We start from the raw sequence: 16593 nt of genomic DNA on the forward strand, positions 1-16593 counted from the left end.
TTCATACCGGCGGTGATCCTGATTGCAAATAAACACCCCACTATAACCATATACGAAAAAGAAAACATTGATAACTACACGTGCGTACCTCTGAAAAATGTCTCAAGGAAAACAACATATTTCTCATCGCGAGAGTGAGAGAAAGCGAGCGAGAGAGAGAGAGGGAGAGAGAGAAAGGGAGAGGGAGGAGAGAGGGAGAGGGAGACGCCTTAGGATTAACCATATTCAACACACGTTTTTTGTTGTTTTGTGTGAACACCGAGGCCATCACCGACGAGGGTGAGAAGGAGGATAAGCGGCAACACAAATATGATGCCTCACAAAAATAAAGGAGATGGACCTATTGTGGTCTTGAGTGATGGTTGTTGATTTAAGAGTGTGTGTTATGTTTTCTCTCCCGTTGCAATGCACGGGCTCTTTTGCTAGTATATATATATAGGGTGGGTCTATTATGATAACACCCTTAAGAGTCTTATTTGGTACCAAAATCTGTTATTCTGCTAACACCCGAACGCCGGCCTGAACAGACAAAAACAAATAGCCCACCCCACCCACGCGCATCCCACTCCCCACCTTCTCCCCGACACCATTCTTCCCGACCACCACCACCCACCCCCCGGCGCCCCACCACCACCCACCTCCGATGCCCCACCACCTCCACCCCTCCGGTGCGCCACCACCTACCACCCCCGCGGCGCCCCACCATCCTGCGGCGCCCCGCCGCGGCCACCACCACGCCCCGCCCCGACCTAGACCAGACCCCACCCCGTCCCACTACCTCCTCGCCGGCCCAGATTCGTGTCGGTACCGATGCCGCCCCGCCACCCTACCACCTCACCTTATCTCCCCTGGATCTAGTGCTGGCGGTTGCCTGCTCTCCCCTAGCGACCCCCCTGCTCCTACTCCCCAGCGACACGGGATTTGTGTCGTTCCTCGCCGTGTTGGTGCGCCCTACCTTCCCCCCTAGACCCCCAGCGACAGACCTCCCCTTGATCGGCGCGAGGATCCGTCTAAGGCGTCGCCCTGCCCAACCTGTTGCCAGATCCATCTGTCGCCGGTGTTCCGGCGGTTGGGAGCTCCTGCTCCGGTGGCTTGCGGGCGAGGAGGCGCACAAAGTGGTCCAGCTGCCGTCCCTCACCTCTCATGCAGTCTGTCGGGCGCGACCCCTGCAGTTTGTCCCCATGCGCCAAAATCCAGCCGTCCCCACCCCTCTGGTTTCCCCTCTAGGCAGCAGCCGCGCCACCACTATGCCATCCGGTGAGCATGTGCAGCGGGTGCCTGCAGTGCGGCTGGTGAGCATGTGTAGTACGATGGCGGGTGCCTGCAGTGCGGACAGTGAGAACGTCCGGTACGATGGCCTCCTCTACAGTCCAGCGGCCATCGCCGTGTAGCTCGGCCACGCAAGTGAGCTCCCCCATCCCCTCCTTGCAGTCCACCAGCGCGTCCATGCAGTGCGGCCCGTGCATGTGTACAATCTATGGTGTGTGGGAAGTAGCTCGCAAAAGGTCTCATGGAGTTATTGTGCCCCTTTGCAGCTCGGTTGCCGCCTTCATGCAGTTCGGTTGACTCGCTGCTGCAGTACGTCGCCGGTGTGTGCGTGCAGGTCATGTGCGTGCAGGTCGTGTGAGCAGCTTCATGTTTTTGTGTATGTGGTTCCCCGTCGAGTGTGTGCGCTCTTGCTGCCTTTGTGGTCCGGCCAAGGACAACCTGCGGGGTGATTCGTGTCCAAATTTAAAAGCTTTTTTTGCTCTCTTTTTTTTGCTGATTTTTGATTTTGCAGTTCCCGGCGAGCCGTTTGAGTGGTGCAGTGCTCGCCTTGCTGGCGTGCAGTGCAGTGCGCCCCGGATCCTTGGTCAGGCCTTGTGCTCGCCCTGCTGTTGGTAGTCGCTGGCGTGCAGCTCGTCCCCCGTGCGGCGTACAGTTCTATTCAGCCTCCTAGGAATAGCACCTCAACCCATGTCTACTCATTGGAAATATTTTTTTGATGTTCACTTCTGATGGTTTGCAGCAGATTGAAAAACATCGCAAAAGAAAAAAAATGAACTTAGACCAAGAATGCAATTCTATTGATTGCTGAAGTTCACTTGGGTATTCATTGGAGTGCGCAGCGTTACAATCAGACTATTGTCGGCTTGCAGTTCCCAGGCACGGTGGGCTGAGAGTTTCCTTGTGCATTTTGTATACTTATTTCTATGTTTTGGGAGGTTCAATACTGCTACTGTTGAGACCGGTTGTATATTGTGCCCATGAGCATCATCAGCGGCCATAGGCAGTGGCGCAAAACAGAAAGAGTGCATGCAGTTTGGTTGGCTCGGTCGTGCATTACTTTGTATTTTTGTGCGGTTCACTTGTTCTTTAAAAAATATTCAAAGAAATGTTGGTGGGAGGTAGCAGTCTTTTGATGCAATGTAAATTTTAATACAGCCCATTTGCCCCTTTCATGCAGCTCACTAACATTGACAATGTAGTCCAGACGAGACTAAAAAAATTCAACAGAAGCCAAAACATCTTGAAGAAGTTCACTTCTTATCAGATGTAGTTCACTCGCTCAGTCCTTGCGGTCCACTTGTTAGAAAAAGACAAAAGAAAACTTAATTTTTTTATAAAAAGACAAGAAATCATGAAGTTCACTTGACTATCTGATGCAGTGCGGTTTTTCGTCCGATGCAGTGCGGTTTGCTGTCTGATGCAGCACATACGACGATTTTGGTGTCGCGAAAAACAGCGTGTCCATGTTTCGTTAAAATCAAAATTACTCCTAAATCGTAAGGAATCGGAGAGAGTGTTCTACATGAAAAAGTTGCGTCTCATTGATATCTTCCCAACGGCATATCATTTGAATCATTTCGACAACCGGTTTGTAAAAATTTCGTGAAAAACGCCTGCAGTCTCTCATTGCCAGCCGCACGATTTTCAAAATTAACTTAAAATCGTAAGGAATCTCAAAAACATTTCAACATATGAAAGTTGCACCTCGTCCATAGCTTTTCAACGGTAAATTACACGCCTCATTTCGACAAATGGTTAAAAAACTGGAGCAAAAACAGTATCGAAAATTTGAAACTTTTTGAAAAACAGAATTTCGCGAGCTCTTAAACCGTAACGAATTAGAGAAAATGATATATATCAAAAAGATGCGCCTCGATGATATCTTTCCAACGGTGTATCATTTGCTTCATTCCGACGAGTGATTTAGAAGAAATCGTGAAAAAACGCTCGCTGCCACTCGTCATGGGCCGCACCATTTTCAAAACTGCTCTTAAACCGTGTGGAATCTCGAAAAGTGTTCAACATGTCGAAGTTGCACCTAATTCATAGCTTTTGAACGATATACTACACGCCTCGTTCTGACAAATGGTTAAAAACTAGAGCGAAAACAGTACCACAAAAAACAACGCGTGTAGTTTTTTTCCGACGAGAAGTTAACTCGCCTCAGTACTGCAGCACACTGGTTCAAACAATGACGTGCACTTGCATTGAGCATGCAATGCAGAAGTGTTATCAGAATAGTTATTCTGCTAATATTAGCAGAATAGACCGGCTATATATATATATATATATATATATATATATATATATATGTATATATATATATATGACAAATGTTTCCTACAAGCAGTGGTAGTTAGCACCACTTGCGTTTTGTATGTTGTATATAGTATCCGTCGAAATCAAGAGTATGTACGTGTAGTATGTAGTATATAACAATGATTAGATAGTATATATACTAATTTTTAGATAGTATATACCATGTTTTGAGTATGCTCTTTTTTACGTACAAATATGTACGTATTTCATAAATATAAAAAAAATCACAGGCTCATATGCAATTTTTTCATGTAACGTGCTTTGTAATATCTTAGATATAGTATACGAACATATTTAAAATGATAAGGTAGTATATATAGTACCACATAGTAGTATATGAGACATATGGGGTAACTACCACTGGGTGGTAGGATGGATTTTCCCTATATATATATATATATATATATATATATATATACACACACACACACACACATATATTGACAATATTCAGATTGCTTCATCATATTCTTGCTTGTTCTTTGATTGCATGCAGGAATAGACCTTTGTGGTCAGGCTGGTCGTGCTTCTAGCATCGTCAGTTGTTGGAAATATGCCCTAGAGGCAATAATAAAAGTGTTATTATTATATTTCCTTGTTCATGATAATTGTCTTTTATTCATGCTATAACTGTATTATCCGGAAATCTAATACATGTGTGAATACATAGACCACAATATGTCCCTAGTGAGCCTCTAGTTGACTAGCTCGTTGTGATCAACAGATAGTCATGGTTTCCTGGCTATGGACATTGGATGTCGTTGATAACGGGATCACATCATTAGGAGAATGATGTGATGGACAAGACCCAATCCTAAGACTAGCACAAAAGATCGTGTAGTTCATTTGCTAGAGCTTTGCCAATGTCAAGTATCTCTTCCTTCGACCATGAGAGCGTGTAACTCCTGGATACCGTAGGAGTGCTTTGGGTGTATCAAACGTCACAACGTAACTGGGTGACTATAAAGGTGCACTACAGGTATCTCCGAAAGTATCTATTGTTTTATGCGGATCGAGACTGGGATTTGTCACTCCGTGTAAACGGAGAGGTATCTCTGGGCCCACTCGGTAGGACATCATCATAATGTGCACAATGTGACCAAGGGGTTGATCACGGGATGATGTGTTATGGAACGAGTAAAGAGACTTGCCGGTAACGAGATTGAACAAGGTATCGGTATACCGACGATCGAATCTCGGGCAAGTAAAATACCGCTAGACAAAGGGAATTGAATACGGGATTGATTAAGTCCTTGACATCGTGGTTCATCCGATGAGATCATCGTGGAACATGTGGGAGCCAACATGGGTATCCAGATCCCGCTGTTGGTTATTGACCGGAGAACGTCTCGGTCATGTCTACATGTCTCCCGAACCCGTAGGGTCTACACACTTAAGGTTCGGTGACGCTAGGGTTATAAAGGAAGCTTGTATGTGGTTACCGAATGTTGTTCGGAGTCCCGGATGAGATCCCGGACGTCACGAGGAGTTCCGGAATGGTCCGGAGGTAAAGATTTATATATGGGAAGTCCTGTTTTGGTCACCGGAAAAGTTTCGGGCGATATCGGTAATGTACCGGGACCACCGGGAGGGTCCCGGGGGTCCACCAAGTGGGGCCACCTGCCCCAGCAGGTTGCGTGGGCCAAGTGTGGGAGGGGACCAGCCCCTAGGAGGGCTGGTGCGCCCCCCACAAGGGTGCAAGGCGCAAGGGAGAGTGGGAGGGGGCAAACCCTAGTCCAGATGGGCCTTAAGGCCCATATTGGTGCGCCTCCCTCTCCTCTCCCCTCTTGGCCGCCACCCCCTTTGCCATCTAGGGCTGGCCGCACCCCTTGGGGGTGGGAAACCCTAAAGGGGGCGCAGCCCCCCCTTCCCCCTATATATAGTTGAGGTTTGGGGCTGCCATACACATGAGTTCTCTCTCTCGTTGGTGCAGCCCTGCCCCTCTTCCTCCTCCTCCTCTCCCATGGTGCTTGGCGAAGCCCTGCTGGATTGCCACGCTCCTCCACCACCACCACGCCGTTGTGCTGCTGCTGGATGGAGTCTTCCTCAACCTCTCCCTCTCTCCTTGCTGGATCAAGGCGTGGGAGACGTCACCGGGCTGTACGTGTGTTGAACACGGAGGTGCCGTGCGTTCGGCACTTGATCATCGGTGATTTGAATCACGACGAGTACGACTCCATCAACCCCGTTCACTTGAACGCTTCCGCTTAGCGATCTACAAGGGTATGTAGATGCACTCTCCTTGTACTCGTAGCTGGTTTCTCCATAGATAGATCTTGGTGACACGTAGGAAAATTTTGAATTTCTGCTATGTTCCCCAACATCAGTAACCTCAAAAGATTGGTTTAGCAATTTCTAAGGCGCAACATCGTGCATGTTTGTAGTTGGATCGTCAAATTCAACTCTATCAAATCGACAATTATTATCTCATCGAAAGATCGAGACCCTCGCCTCTATCATAAAGAGTTTGAAGGACAACATGAAGTCCAACAAACACATAAGAATGAGATTAAAAGTTGTCATAAAATTAAGAAACTCTGAAATAATAGTGTTGGATTATACCTAGACGGCAAAGAATCTGGCAGACCCCTTTACTAAAGGGCTATCGCATGTTGTGATAGATAATGCATCGAGGAGATGGGTATAAGACCCACGTGAGTTGCCATGGTGGTAAACCAACGTATGCGATGAGACATTCCGTGAAGTAGGACCTGGAAAAACAAGCTAGTGGTGAACTGAGGAGATTAACTCTCGGAAACTGTATGGTAGGTTGACTACTGTCTTAGTGTGTTCCAAAGCTTATTCAAGTAAGATGCTATCTTATAGAGCGATCTTTGAAGGTATACACCTATATAAGCCCGACTGTTGGTCAACAGTCCATGAGAAATGGGGGTGATCTCTAGCAAGCTCATGAATATGCCAGGAGTGTGACTAATATGCTCCACTCGAGGGGTCAGCCATCGGCAATCTAGTACTAGTAAGACATGTCACTACTAGGGAAAAGCTTATACACAGAAAGTTACTAGTAGCACAAGGGTTAAAAACCCTCGCTACTGCTACTTACCAGTAGCGCAGGTTTTTAAACCTCGCTACTACTAAGTTGATAGCAGTAGCGCGGGTTTTTAACCCTCGCTACTACTAAGCGGTCTCTACCGTGCCCCCCGGGACATGCCATAGTAGTAGCACGGGTTTTTAACCCTCGCTACTACTAAGTTTGATAGCAGTAGCGTTGGTTTTTAGCCCTCGCTACTACTAAGTGGTGCCATAGTAGTAGCGAGGGGTAAAAACCCGCGCTACTACTAAAGGTCCCATTTTCAAACTCTACCCCCCTGGTGGATCGCCTTTTTAGTTTTAAAAAAAATAAAAGAAAATGATGAAAATGTCAAAAAATAAAAGAAAATAAGTTTCCCATGTGATATGTGCTCTAGTTGTTGTGAAAATTTGCAAATATGAATTTCGACTTTATTTGCAAAATCTCTCGAGAATTTGTAAAAATGGGCATAACTTTTGCATACTAACTCGGATGAAAAAGTTTTTTATATGAAAAATCATCTACTCGAAAAGTTACATTCAAATTTAACTGGGGGTACCATGTTAAACATTTTCAAAATCCTCAAAAACCAAACAGAAAAAAAGTTACGGGGCATTTAAGATCTGGAGGCAAAAAATTCATCAAATTTCAGTTTTTTTAATTTTTGTTAAATCTGGTCAAACTATGGTCAAACTAATTATTCAAGAATATTAGTGTTACTAAATAATTATTTTAGTTTTTTTGAATTTTAGTCAAATCTGGTCAAACTCTGGTCAAACTATGGTCAAACTATGGTCAGACTAATTATTCAAGAAATATTAGTGTTACTAATTTTTTAGAACAATAGTTTCAAACTCAAACAGTGAAATGTGTGACTTCATGCTCAAGCTAAATTCCTGAGGTTAATAGGATTGACATCTTACTATTGTCAGGAAAACAACAAGTGTAAACTTGGAAACGAGGGAGAATAGAACCCGGAAGTTAAGCGTGCTCAGGCTAGAGTAGTGAGAGGATGGGTGACCGTCCGGGAAGTTAGATCATTTGGAATGATGAGGGGTGATTAGAGATTAAATTGAGCAGCGATGAGGGGTGATTAGAGATTTGAGGTTAAAATAATTCAGAAATTTGAAAATTAGGGGGGGAAATCGAAAAAAAATCGAAAAAATTCAAAAAAAAATCAAAGATTAGAGATTAGTAGTAGCGCGGGTTTTTACCCACGCTACTGCTATACGTTAGCTGTAGCGCCTTATTAGTAGCGCTGGCCCCCACGCTACTAATAGGCCCAAAACCCGCGCTGCTGCTAGGCTTTTCCCTAATAGTGTGTGGTAAAACTTCTTTATGTCAAACTAACAATTCAAGGTATAGTCCATTATTCAGTTGGGAACGAGTGTAGTTACTTGCTCTAGGTGGAGCTCAACCTTATTAATAGGTCTCCACTGAAATACTGGTATATCAAAACAGTGTTTGGAACAATGGACAGTATGGGCCCTTGAGATCTGGTGGGGGATTGTTGAAATATTAGGGTGGGTCTAGGGCCCATCTAACAAGTCAGAAAATCTCTAAGGGCCTGTGTGGGTTAAATGGCAATGGATGTGGTGGGAAGTTTAGTCTTATACCGCTAATTGGAGAGGAGCTGGACCTTCTTAGAAGGGATTCTCTTCCACATGCTATTTTGAGCTTTAGAAGAGAAGTGGTTCTCCCATGCTCCTCCTTCGCCGCCCGCCTCGCCATTCCACGCCTTGTCATGACGGGTCGCGTGTTGCAGCGATGAGGAGTGATTAGAGATTTGAGGTTAAAATAATTCAGAAATTTGAAAATTAGGGGGGAAATCGAAAAAAAATCGAAAAAATTCAAAAAAAACAGAGATTAGAGATTAGTAGTAGCGCGGGTTTTTACCCACGCTACTACTAACAGGCGTAGTAGTAGCGCGGGTGGCACCCGCGCTACTGCTATACGTTAGTTGTAGCACCTTATTAGTAGCACCGGCCCCCGCGCTTCTAATAGGCCCAAAACCCGCGCTGCTGCTAGGCTTTTCCCTAGTAGTGTGTGGTGAAACTTCTTTATGTCAAACTGGCAATTCAAGGTATAGTCCATTATTCAGTTGGGAACGAGTGTAGTTACTTGCTCTAGGTGGAGCTCAACCTTATTAATAGGTCTCCACTGAAATACTGGTATATCAAAACAGTGTTTGGAACAATGGACAGTATGGGCCCTTGAGATTTGGTGGGGGATTGTTGAAATATTAGGATGGGTCTAGGGCCCATCTAACAAGTCAGAAAATCTCTAAGGGCCTGTGTGGGTTAAATGGCAATGGATGTGGTGGGAAGTTTAGTCTTATACCGCTAATTGGAGAGGAGCTGGACCTCCTTAGAAGGGATTCTCTTCCACATGCTAGTTTGAGCTTTAGAAGAGAAGTGGTTCTCCCACGCTCCTCCTTCGCCGCCCGCCTCGCCATGCCACGCCTTGTCATGACGGGTCGCGTGTTGCAGCGATGAGGGGTGGTTAGAGATTTGAGGTTAAAATAATTCAGAAATTTGAAAATTAGGGGGAAAATCAAAAAAAAATTCAAAAAAATTCAAAAAAATTCAAAGATTAGAGAGTAGTAGTAGCGCGGGTTTTTACCCACGCTACTACTAACAGACGTAGTAGTAGAGCGGGTGGCACCCGCGCTACTGCTATACGTTAGTTGTAGCGCCTTATTAGTAGCGCCGGCCCCCACGCTACTAATAGGCCCAAAACTCGCGCTGCTGCTAGGCTTTTCCCTAGTAGTGTGTGGTGAAACTTCTTTATGTCAAACTGACAATTCAAGGTATAGTCCATTATTCAGTTGGGAACGAGTGTAGTTACTTGCTCTAGGTGGAGCTCAACCTTATTAATAGGTCTCCACTGAAATACTGGTATATCAAAACAGTGTTTGGAACAATGGACAGTATGGGCCCTTGAGATCTGGTGGGGGATTGTTGAAATATTAGGGTGGGTCTAGGGCCCATCTAACAAGTCAGAAAATCTCTAAGGGCCTGTGTGGGTTAAATGGCAATGGATGTGGTGGGAAGTTTAGTCTTATATCGCTAATTGGAGAGGAGCTGGACCTCCTTAGAAGGGATTCTCTTCCACATGCTATTTTGAGCTTTAGAAGAGAAGTGGTTCTCCCACGCTCCTCCTTCGCCGCCCGCCTCGCCATGCCACGCCTTGTCATGACGGGTCGCGTGTTGCGGCAATGAGACGAGCCAAGCTCACACCTCTGTGCTTATTTTTGTCGATCGGGAACGGAGAGTCTTTGACAGGTGGACCACGATCTGAGACATTAGATCATGGGTTGTTGCCGACTCGGACGTGGGTCGAACCCACGTCTCTCCACCCGTATGCGCCTATATATGTGAGGCGTCGTCTAACCCTAGCCACCACGTAAAATAGATTGCATCTCTGCCTCCACGCCCAATATCGTTCCATTGTTGCTGTCGCCGCCGTTTGATCCCAACGTGCCCACCACATACACGGTCAATGGGAGAGCAGGTCTCCGAAACCCCGCCTCTCCAGATCTTTGGAGAGGGGCGATTAGGTTTTGGGGAGCGTCTCCTACGTGACTGCTCGCCACCGTTTGTCTGCTTCCTCTACATCGTTCGTGTCGTCTTCACTGTCATCATGTCTAACGACGCCGAGATTGCTGCTGCCGAGAAACTTCAAGCCGACAAGAAGGCCGCCAAGGACGCCGCTACTGCTACCGCTACCACAGCGGCTTCTACCTGGCCTACTAGAGGGAATAACTCGTTTATCCCTCCCCTTCTTATTTCTGTGTTAACCGTACTAGCATTATTTGTAGATGTGTCTACTGTTCGCATAGTATGTGCTTATTCAGTATGTCGTTATCGTTAATTCTGTCAATACCATGTTCATGATCATTTCATGGATTAGATTAATCAAAAATTTGCCTATTTACTCAGCATTGGCAAGGAGAGATCCTTGGAGTCGTTGCTCTTTGGAGGTGGTCGGGTGTTGGTTGAGACGCGGCTTTGTTGGTTAGTTTAGGGCAAACCCATTTGTTTTGGAGTTGTATTGGGTGCGTTCGAGACGGTGTGGTGTTTACTTCTCACTGGTGTGTGGTGGGAGCTTGCCTAATTTCTTGTACTTTACCATTTGCCTTCAATAAGACCAAGTATAATAAGATGATTGACATCGGTTGTAAGGTTTTAAATAGGTAGTTTTGCTGAGTTGATGGAAAGAGAAGATGAGGGAGAAGAGATTCGAGAGTGTCCGTACCGCTGTCAAACACGTGTCCAACAACCCTGGCCCATCCAAAGCCCTCTCCTTCACCCTTGCACATTTCCGCCCGAAGTGGTCAGCACCGCATCCCTGTCGGCCTAAAGCCCGTTGAAGCTCAGCTAGGCAGGCTCATCATCGTTGGTCGATTAACCGCTTGCCTGCCAGGAGGAGTGGAGTGGTGGCCTTCGTGGGACCCAAGCACCGGCGCCTTCCCATGCTCTACTCTTCCTCGCTGTCGCGGTGCCCGCGCACGTGTCGACATTGTCGTCATGACGTCGGGGTGCGGCCGACGTGGAGCTGGCGACGTCTTCGGTGCCCTAGTAAAACTCATCTACCGCCTAATCGATCTCTATGAAGGCGGCTTCTTTCTCTGCCTGCAGGAAGCGGTGCCGCCGTCGCTCGTGGCGGATGTCACAGATGACGCGGTAGGATAGGAGCAGCACCTCCTGCTCGTCCATGTCCGCGTGTGCCATGATGCCCATGCCAGCGGTAAGTTGCTCGTCCGGGGGCCTGTGCTCGTCGAGGAAGCGGAGGTTGTACGTCTAGTCGGCCTGCGCATGTCGGAACACAGCCTGCCGCTCTTCCAACACCATGTCTGTGTAGTGAGCTCACGCCTCGCCCATGGTGATGCCGGAAGATGCCAGCGAGCATGGTGGCAACGACTCGTCGACGGCTGCCCCTTTCATTGGCTCGTTCGCGCCGCTCACCTTTGTAGAGCTCGTCCATCCTGCCGAACTACTAACTGATGGCAATACCGGTAATCTCCTTATGTTCGGTTGACGGGCTCTCCCACAAAGCTCCTCCATCTGCCGAACTACTAACTGATGGCAATACCGGTAATCTCCTATGTTCGGTCGACGGGCTCTCCCACAAGGCTTTGGAGCTCGAGGCCATGGCGGGTACGGTGCCGAGAGGAGATAGGGAATGGAGGAGCTTAGATGCGGCTATTGTCAGACCTGGCTTTTAAATAGCAGGCAAATAACATGACATGCGACGTAGTGGTTAATGGTGGTTGACAAACGGACGAACGGGTGACGGTCATATGCAGCGGCGGAGTAGGTTCCTCACCAATCACACATGTTTAATGAACACGGAGACGACACGTGCACCGAAAAGCAGCGTGGGCAGTGCTCTCAACTGGCGCGCCGCGTCAATGCCGAATCCAAAGAGGTCGCATCCACTTTGGACCGGCATGACTATGGCCCGGCACGCTGCTTCAATGCCAACTGCAATAAGAGATCACATCCTCTCTGGGCCTGCATGAATGTTGCGCTGACCGCTTCATACACGAAAGTGTGCGGGTGAAGGAGAGGGCTTTGGGTGGCCAAGGTTGTCGGACGCGAGCATGGTCCGAACAGATGCGATTTGAGGGTCCATGCCCGTAGGAGGTTTAGAGTGTTGTAAAGATGTGACATAGGTCTGAAATAATCTCCTGGACGGTTATCTCCGGCACGATTAGCAGACATGGAGCTAACACTATAGCAAGAAACAAGAGATTTCTAGAGAACCATGGGATTCATATGATTATTATATTAACAAATATCATCAACTTACAGCCTCCCAGTGACTATCACTTGAGAATCAAAACATTCGCAACAGCGCTGAGGCACAAACCAAGGGGAACAAGTTTCCCCTGCCGGCCATTTGGAAGAAAAATAAAAGAAAGAAATGTTTATATGCACCGTTCCAACATATCAAGAATTCCAGTATACTAAATATAGCACCCTGCTGATTCAATACTTACAAAGGTGTATTTACAGAGTATTTGCAGGACTAGGTACCTATATTTTCAGGTTCCCATATGAGATGTTAAACTTGCTCCAGTCTGAGGTCTAAGTCGTCTCGTTGAACTCCATTTTCTGCACAGGATCACGATGGAGAAGAAATCAGTTAAGAGTCGATACAAGGAAAACATGCAGTGAAATAGATTGCGATGACAGCAATATACATCTATCAGAGTTTTTGACTGCATCAAATCAATCAGCAAAACCAGCTTGCTGAACACAAAATGCAATTGTCGAATGTTAGTTCTAAAATTTTCAAGACTTAACATCAGAATTAGGTAGAAATTATTCAGCCCCAAACAACACTCCTTGCTTTCTGTATCTGTCCAATGTAGATGTTAAATTTCCCTTCCCAGGAAAAATACCGATCATCCTAGCCGAAGAGGCTTAATAGTCCCTGTATAATTATGCAAGTATAAACCAGGCCCGCAGTAAGCTGCCTCACACGCACCATGCCTTGGGTCATGAGGAGGTTAACAAACTGAGAAATCCCAGACTATTAGCCGCCATATTTTTGGGTATTCCGATGCATGAGAACTATTAACAACCTATCTAATATTAACTTCCTAAAATTAGTGTTGTGGCGATACAGCTGCTTTCAGGTTCCACGTGTGGAACCTGCAATCAGGACAGTTTAAGCCTAATGTCCTTTCAACCTTAACTACATGTTTGCGGTGAATGTTGATCTGAACACTACATGAATATAGTAGGTTAACCATGTAACTGTAGTTTCATATCATGAATTTAGGGAAAATAAAGTAAAGTAACAAACTAGTAGAAATGGTGCATAATGCAATTAAAAGTTGGCCCTATTTAAACACATAATACATCACCTAATGACCTAAAGGAAGTAATACACACTTCCTGCAATGTCCACACCCGTTCCAAAGTAAACTTGGACTACTGAATCTCGTAGAAGGATAAAGTGCAACACCCCACCACAATGGTACTAAGAAATCAAGTTACACCCTGTTGAACAAACTTCAACGAATAACCAGATGCTCCGTCACATTCATTGTATAAAGTAATTAGAGTCCTCCCCAATTAAAACACAGAAATACAACACCTAAAATAAGTAAAATGCAAAAGCATGTCCTGTAATGTCAACACTGTTCCAAAGTAGATATGGACTACTGACCTCATAGTAGAACAAAGTGTAACAGCATATGGAAATAGTAATGATATATCATTGGGACAAAGAGCTAAAACCAAGTTACCTTTCCACAAACAGGGCATGCCTCACTTCTTTCCATCCACTCATAGATACAGCCAAGGTGGAAGTGATGTGAGCACTGCATTACTATCCTAGGATTCTCCGAAGTATAATCTGCAATTTAGATAGGTAATGGTCTATCAGGTTATCTGATTTGGGAGTTTATTTCAATTAACCAGCATAAACATAAATTTATGACACATTTGAAAAATTTATTTAACATCCACGGTGTTCTAAAACAACGGAATATGTATAGAATGATTGGGTTACCCAAGAAATTAAATTAGTGCCACAGAAGTTCAAAAAGATGAATCATATTCAGTCATGCAATATAACATAACTAATGCTTATTGTTTCTAGACTGCTCTACTTCAAGTCTTGCTAACTCTATGAAACAAATGCGCTGTACAAAACTCACTCGACATCTTCCTGGTAGACTAACATACTGAAAGTTAGTGAGCATTACCTTCAAGACATGTTGGGCAGACATCTTCATCTTCAGTAGATGGAGAAAAGTAGGTGAAATAATTTCCAGATTCCTTTCGGGACAACTTATCTCCATAAGCAGAGCTGCTTCTTTTCATTTTTGTGTCATAGTTTGTTTTACTTGGCTTGTCGACTGAACTCATCGTTTCCATTTCCTCATCATAATTTGGTCTGAGTGGTTCTGATTCCTCTGGTGAATGGCTTGAAGGATCATGCCTTGATGCAAACCAGTCGCGCAGAGGAGGGGAGAATCTAGGATCATCATATGGCAGTGGTCTTGGAGGTGAACGATATGTATCGAATGAACTTTCAGATGAATCAAGCGGGGTGGCTTCTATAGCTTGAGAAACAGAGTGGACCGTTCCAACTCGGAATAAAACAGTGTACTGAAAAAAGGAGATACAAATGTAATGGTTTCGTACCTGTATAATCTCAATTCATGTTAAAGTAATTAACTTATTACAACAGACAGAAAATTCAGCAGGTGAGTGGAACAAGAAACAATTTGCAATCGTTGTGTCATGTTTTTGGTTTCTATCAGCTATCATTCACACCAGGTGTTCACCGCAAAAGGCTAGTTACTAGAGAACTAAAGGTTGTGTATAAACAAGGCGACAGTAGTGAACTAGATACTTGTTGATTTGTTCTTTCTTGTGCTCGTACAATGAGATAAATCTTGCCCGAGACTCCATGTAATCCGACAGAAGAGCACATTGTTACCATCAAAATCAGTATAATGATATCCAATACAGATGCTTAATTACTTCTGCACATCGGATTGTGCTTAACAGAAAACAGAAGGATGTGTACTTGGACGTTAAAAGATTGTGATCTTCTAGGACCAAAATTAGAAGTCAGCCATACAAACTAATCTTTATCACACCAAGCAACGGGGACGAGACTTACAGCGTTGATCAGCTGCTGGGTAAAACACCTGAGGCACATGCAGTTCCTAAACGCACCAGAAGTCTGGTTGCCATGGTGGTCGGAGTAATCGGCTTGCAAACACGAGCAGAAAGCTCCCATGACCCCCCCAAGAAAAGCCCTGAAAAGAACTCCACGAACCAAGACCCTGCAGCCGACGGGCCACCGACAGGGTACCAACTCCTCAAAAGTAGCAGCAAATCGGCCCCCGACGCCGGCCTCTTGGCTACTATGGGGGCAGGGCTCCTGGAAACGATACCTACCAACGGAGGCAAATCAGGCCGTGCGAGAGAGGATCGATCGTATCAGTGGAGAAATGTCGTCCAATCCGATGATTGAGCTCAACCCCCGAATTATTTTTGGCGGAAACAGACGGGTAGTAGGAGTAGCATTAGCTCGGGATACCTTGGGTAGGTTATTGGAGAAGAAATAGCCGGCGGAATTCTCGATTGCCCACGGAGAGCCGATAATCGAAGCGGGCTAGGGCTTGATTACAGCGAGGGACGGAATCGCATCAGGCCGGCGCTTCAAGGGCGTGAGGAACGGGCAGAGGAGGGGGCCGTCGGAGGAGGCGGGGGTTTCGGCGACGCGGGGCGAAGGGGATTGAGGGAGGCGAGAGACTTTTGTGGGACGGAATCGAACAGTGCACAAGGAGAGGGACGGAGGTGCCCAAGTGAGGTGCTGACGGGTGCCCTTTTTTTTCACCACTCAGGCCGTGTTGTATTTCAATACGGAGGGGTATAACTTACACCTGTAAGCTACTGGCCGCTGTACAAATTCCAGGCCGAATTGAAACGACGGGCGCAGGTGTGTAGTATTTTTTATAAGTGTATTCAAAAAAGAAACGTTAATCCAAACAGGGCATCAGTGGTTGCGCGCTTCAATCAACGCTAACGTCCACATGTGTGGTGGGAGTCAAATCTACCCACACGCCCTATAACATACGGACTGCGCCACGTCACCACATGCATGTAAGTGGGAATTTTTTTGAATTTTTAGTTTTTAAAATGTTTTATCTCTTAAATGAAAAATTTGATTGAAGATCCGTTTTCATTATTAAATCCCTCGCGACGAGATCTTTGAACTAGATCTGATATCAATATATTTCGATGAATTTTTGTTTTTGGTTAAAAGTTGCCATGTCTAGTGCACATGAATTGCTACGATGTTGACACTGAAGTTGCCATGATATGTTTCTGTTATTTTCTTCCTAGTTAAAAGTAAATTTTGACATATTATAAAACACGGAATTAAGAAACTAGACTTGCCATGAACCATAAACTAAAATTGTCATGGTTCATACAAAA

General features: G+C 45.6%; 1 protein-coding gene across 1 annotated transcript; it reads right to left on the reverse strand.

Moving 5' to 3' along the window:
- Positions 1 to 12391: 12391 nt before the first annotated feature.
- On the reverse strand, positions 12392 to 15978 carry LOC123172610 (E3 ubiquitin-protein ligase At3g02290). The gene is made up of 5 exons (XM_044589564.1): positions 15692 to 15978; positions 15269 to 15545; positions 14343 to 14748; positions 13881 to 13990; positions 12392 to 12738 (listed from the first exon to the last, which is right to left on the reverse strand). The coding sequence occupies exons 2-5, from the start codon at positions 15386 to 15388 to the stop codon at positions 12712 to 12714; spliced, it is 663 nt and encodes a 220-aa protein (XP_044445499.1). The 5' UTR covers positions 15389 to 15545; positions 15692 to 15978; the 3' UTR covers positions 12392 to 12711.
- Positions 15979 to 16593: the final 615 nt, after the last annotated feature.

The sequence above is a fragment of the Triticum aestivum genome, unplaced genomic scaffold, assembly GCF_018294505.1.
Source record: "Triticum aestivum cultivar Chinese Spring unplaced genomic scaffold, IWGSC CS RefSeq v2.1 scaffold88379, whole genome shotgun sequence".
Lineage (NCBI taxonomy): Eukaryota > Viridiplantae > Streptophyta > Magnoliopsida > Poales > Poaceae > Triticum > Triticum aestivum.

Bases quoted from the DNA above. Each gene is read 5' to 3' on its own strand.
- LOC123172610 (XM_044589564.1), bottom strand. From the start codon at position 15,388: ATGGGAGCTTTCTGCTCGTGTTTGCAAGCCGATTACTCCGACCACCAT. The intron at 13,991-14,342 runs GTAATGCTCACT...TCTAAATTGCAG, and splicing joins CTGCCCAACATGTCTTGAAG to ATTATACTTCGGAGAATCCT. The intron at 12,739-13,880 runs GTAACTTGGTTT...GATCCTGTGCAG, and splicing joins CATGCCCTGTTTGTGGAAAG to AAAATGGAGTTCAACGAGAC.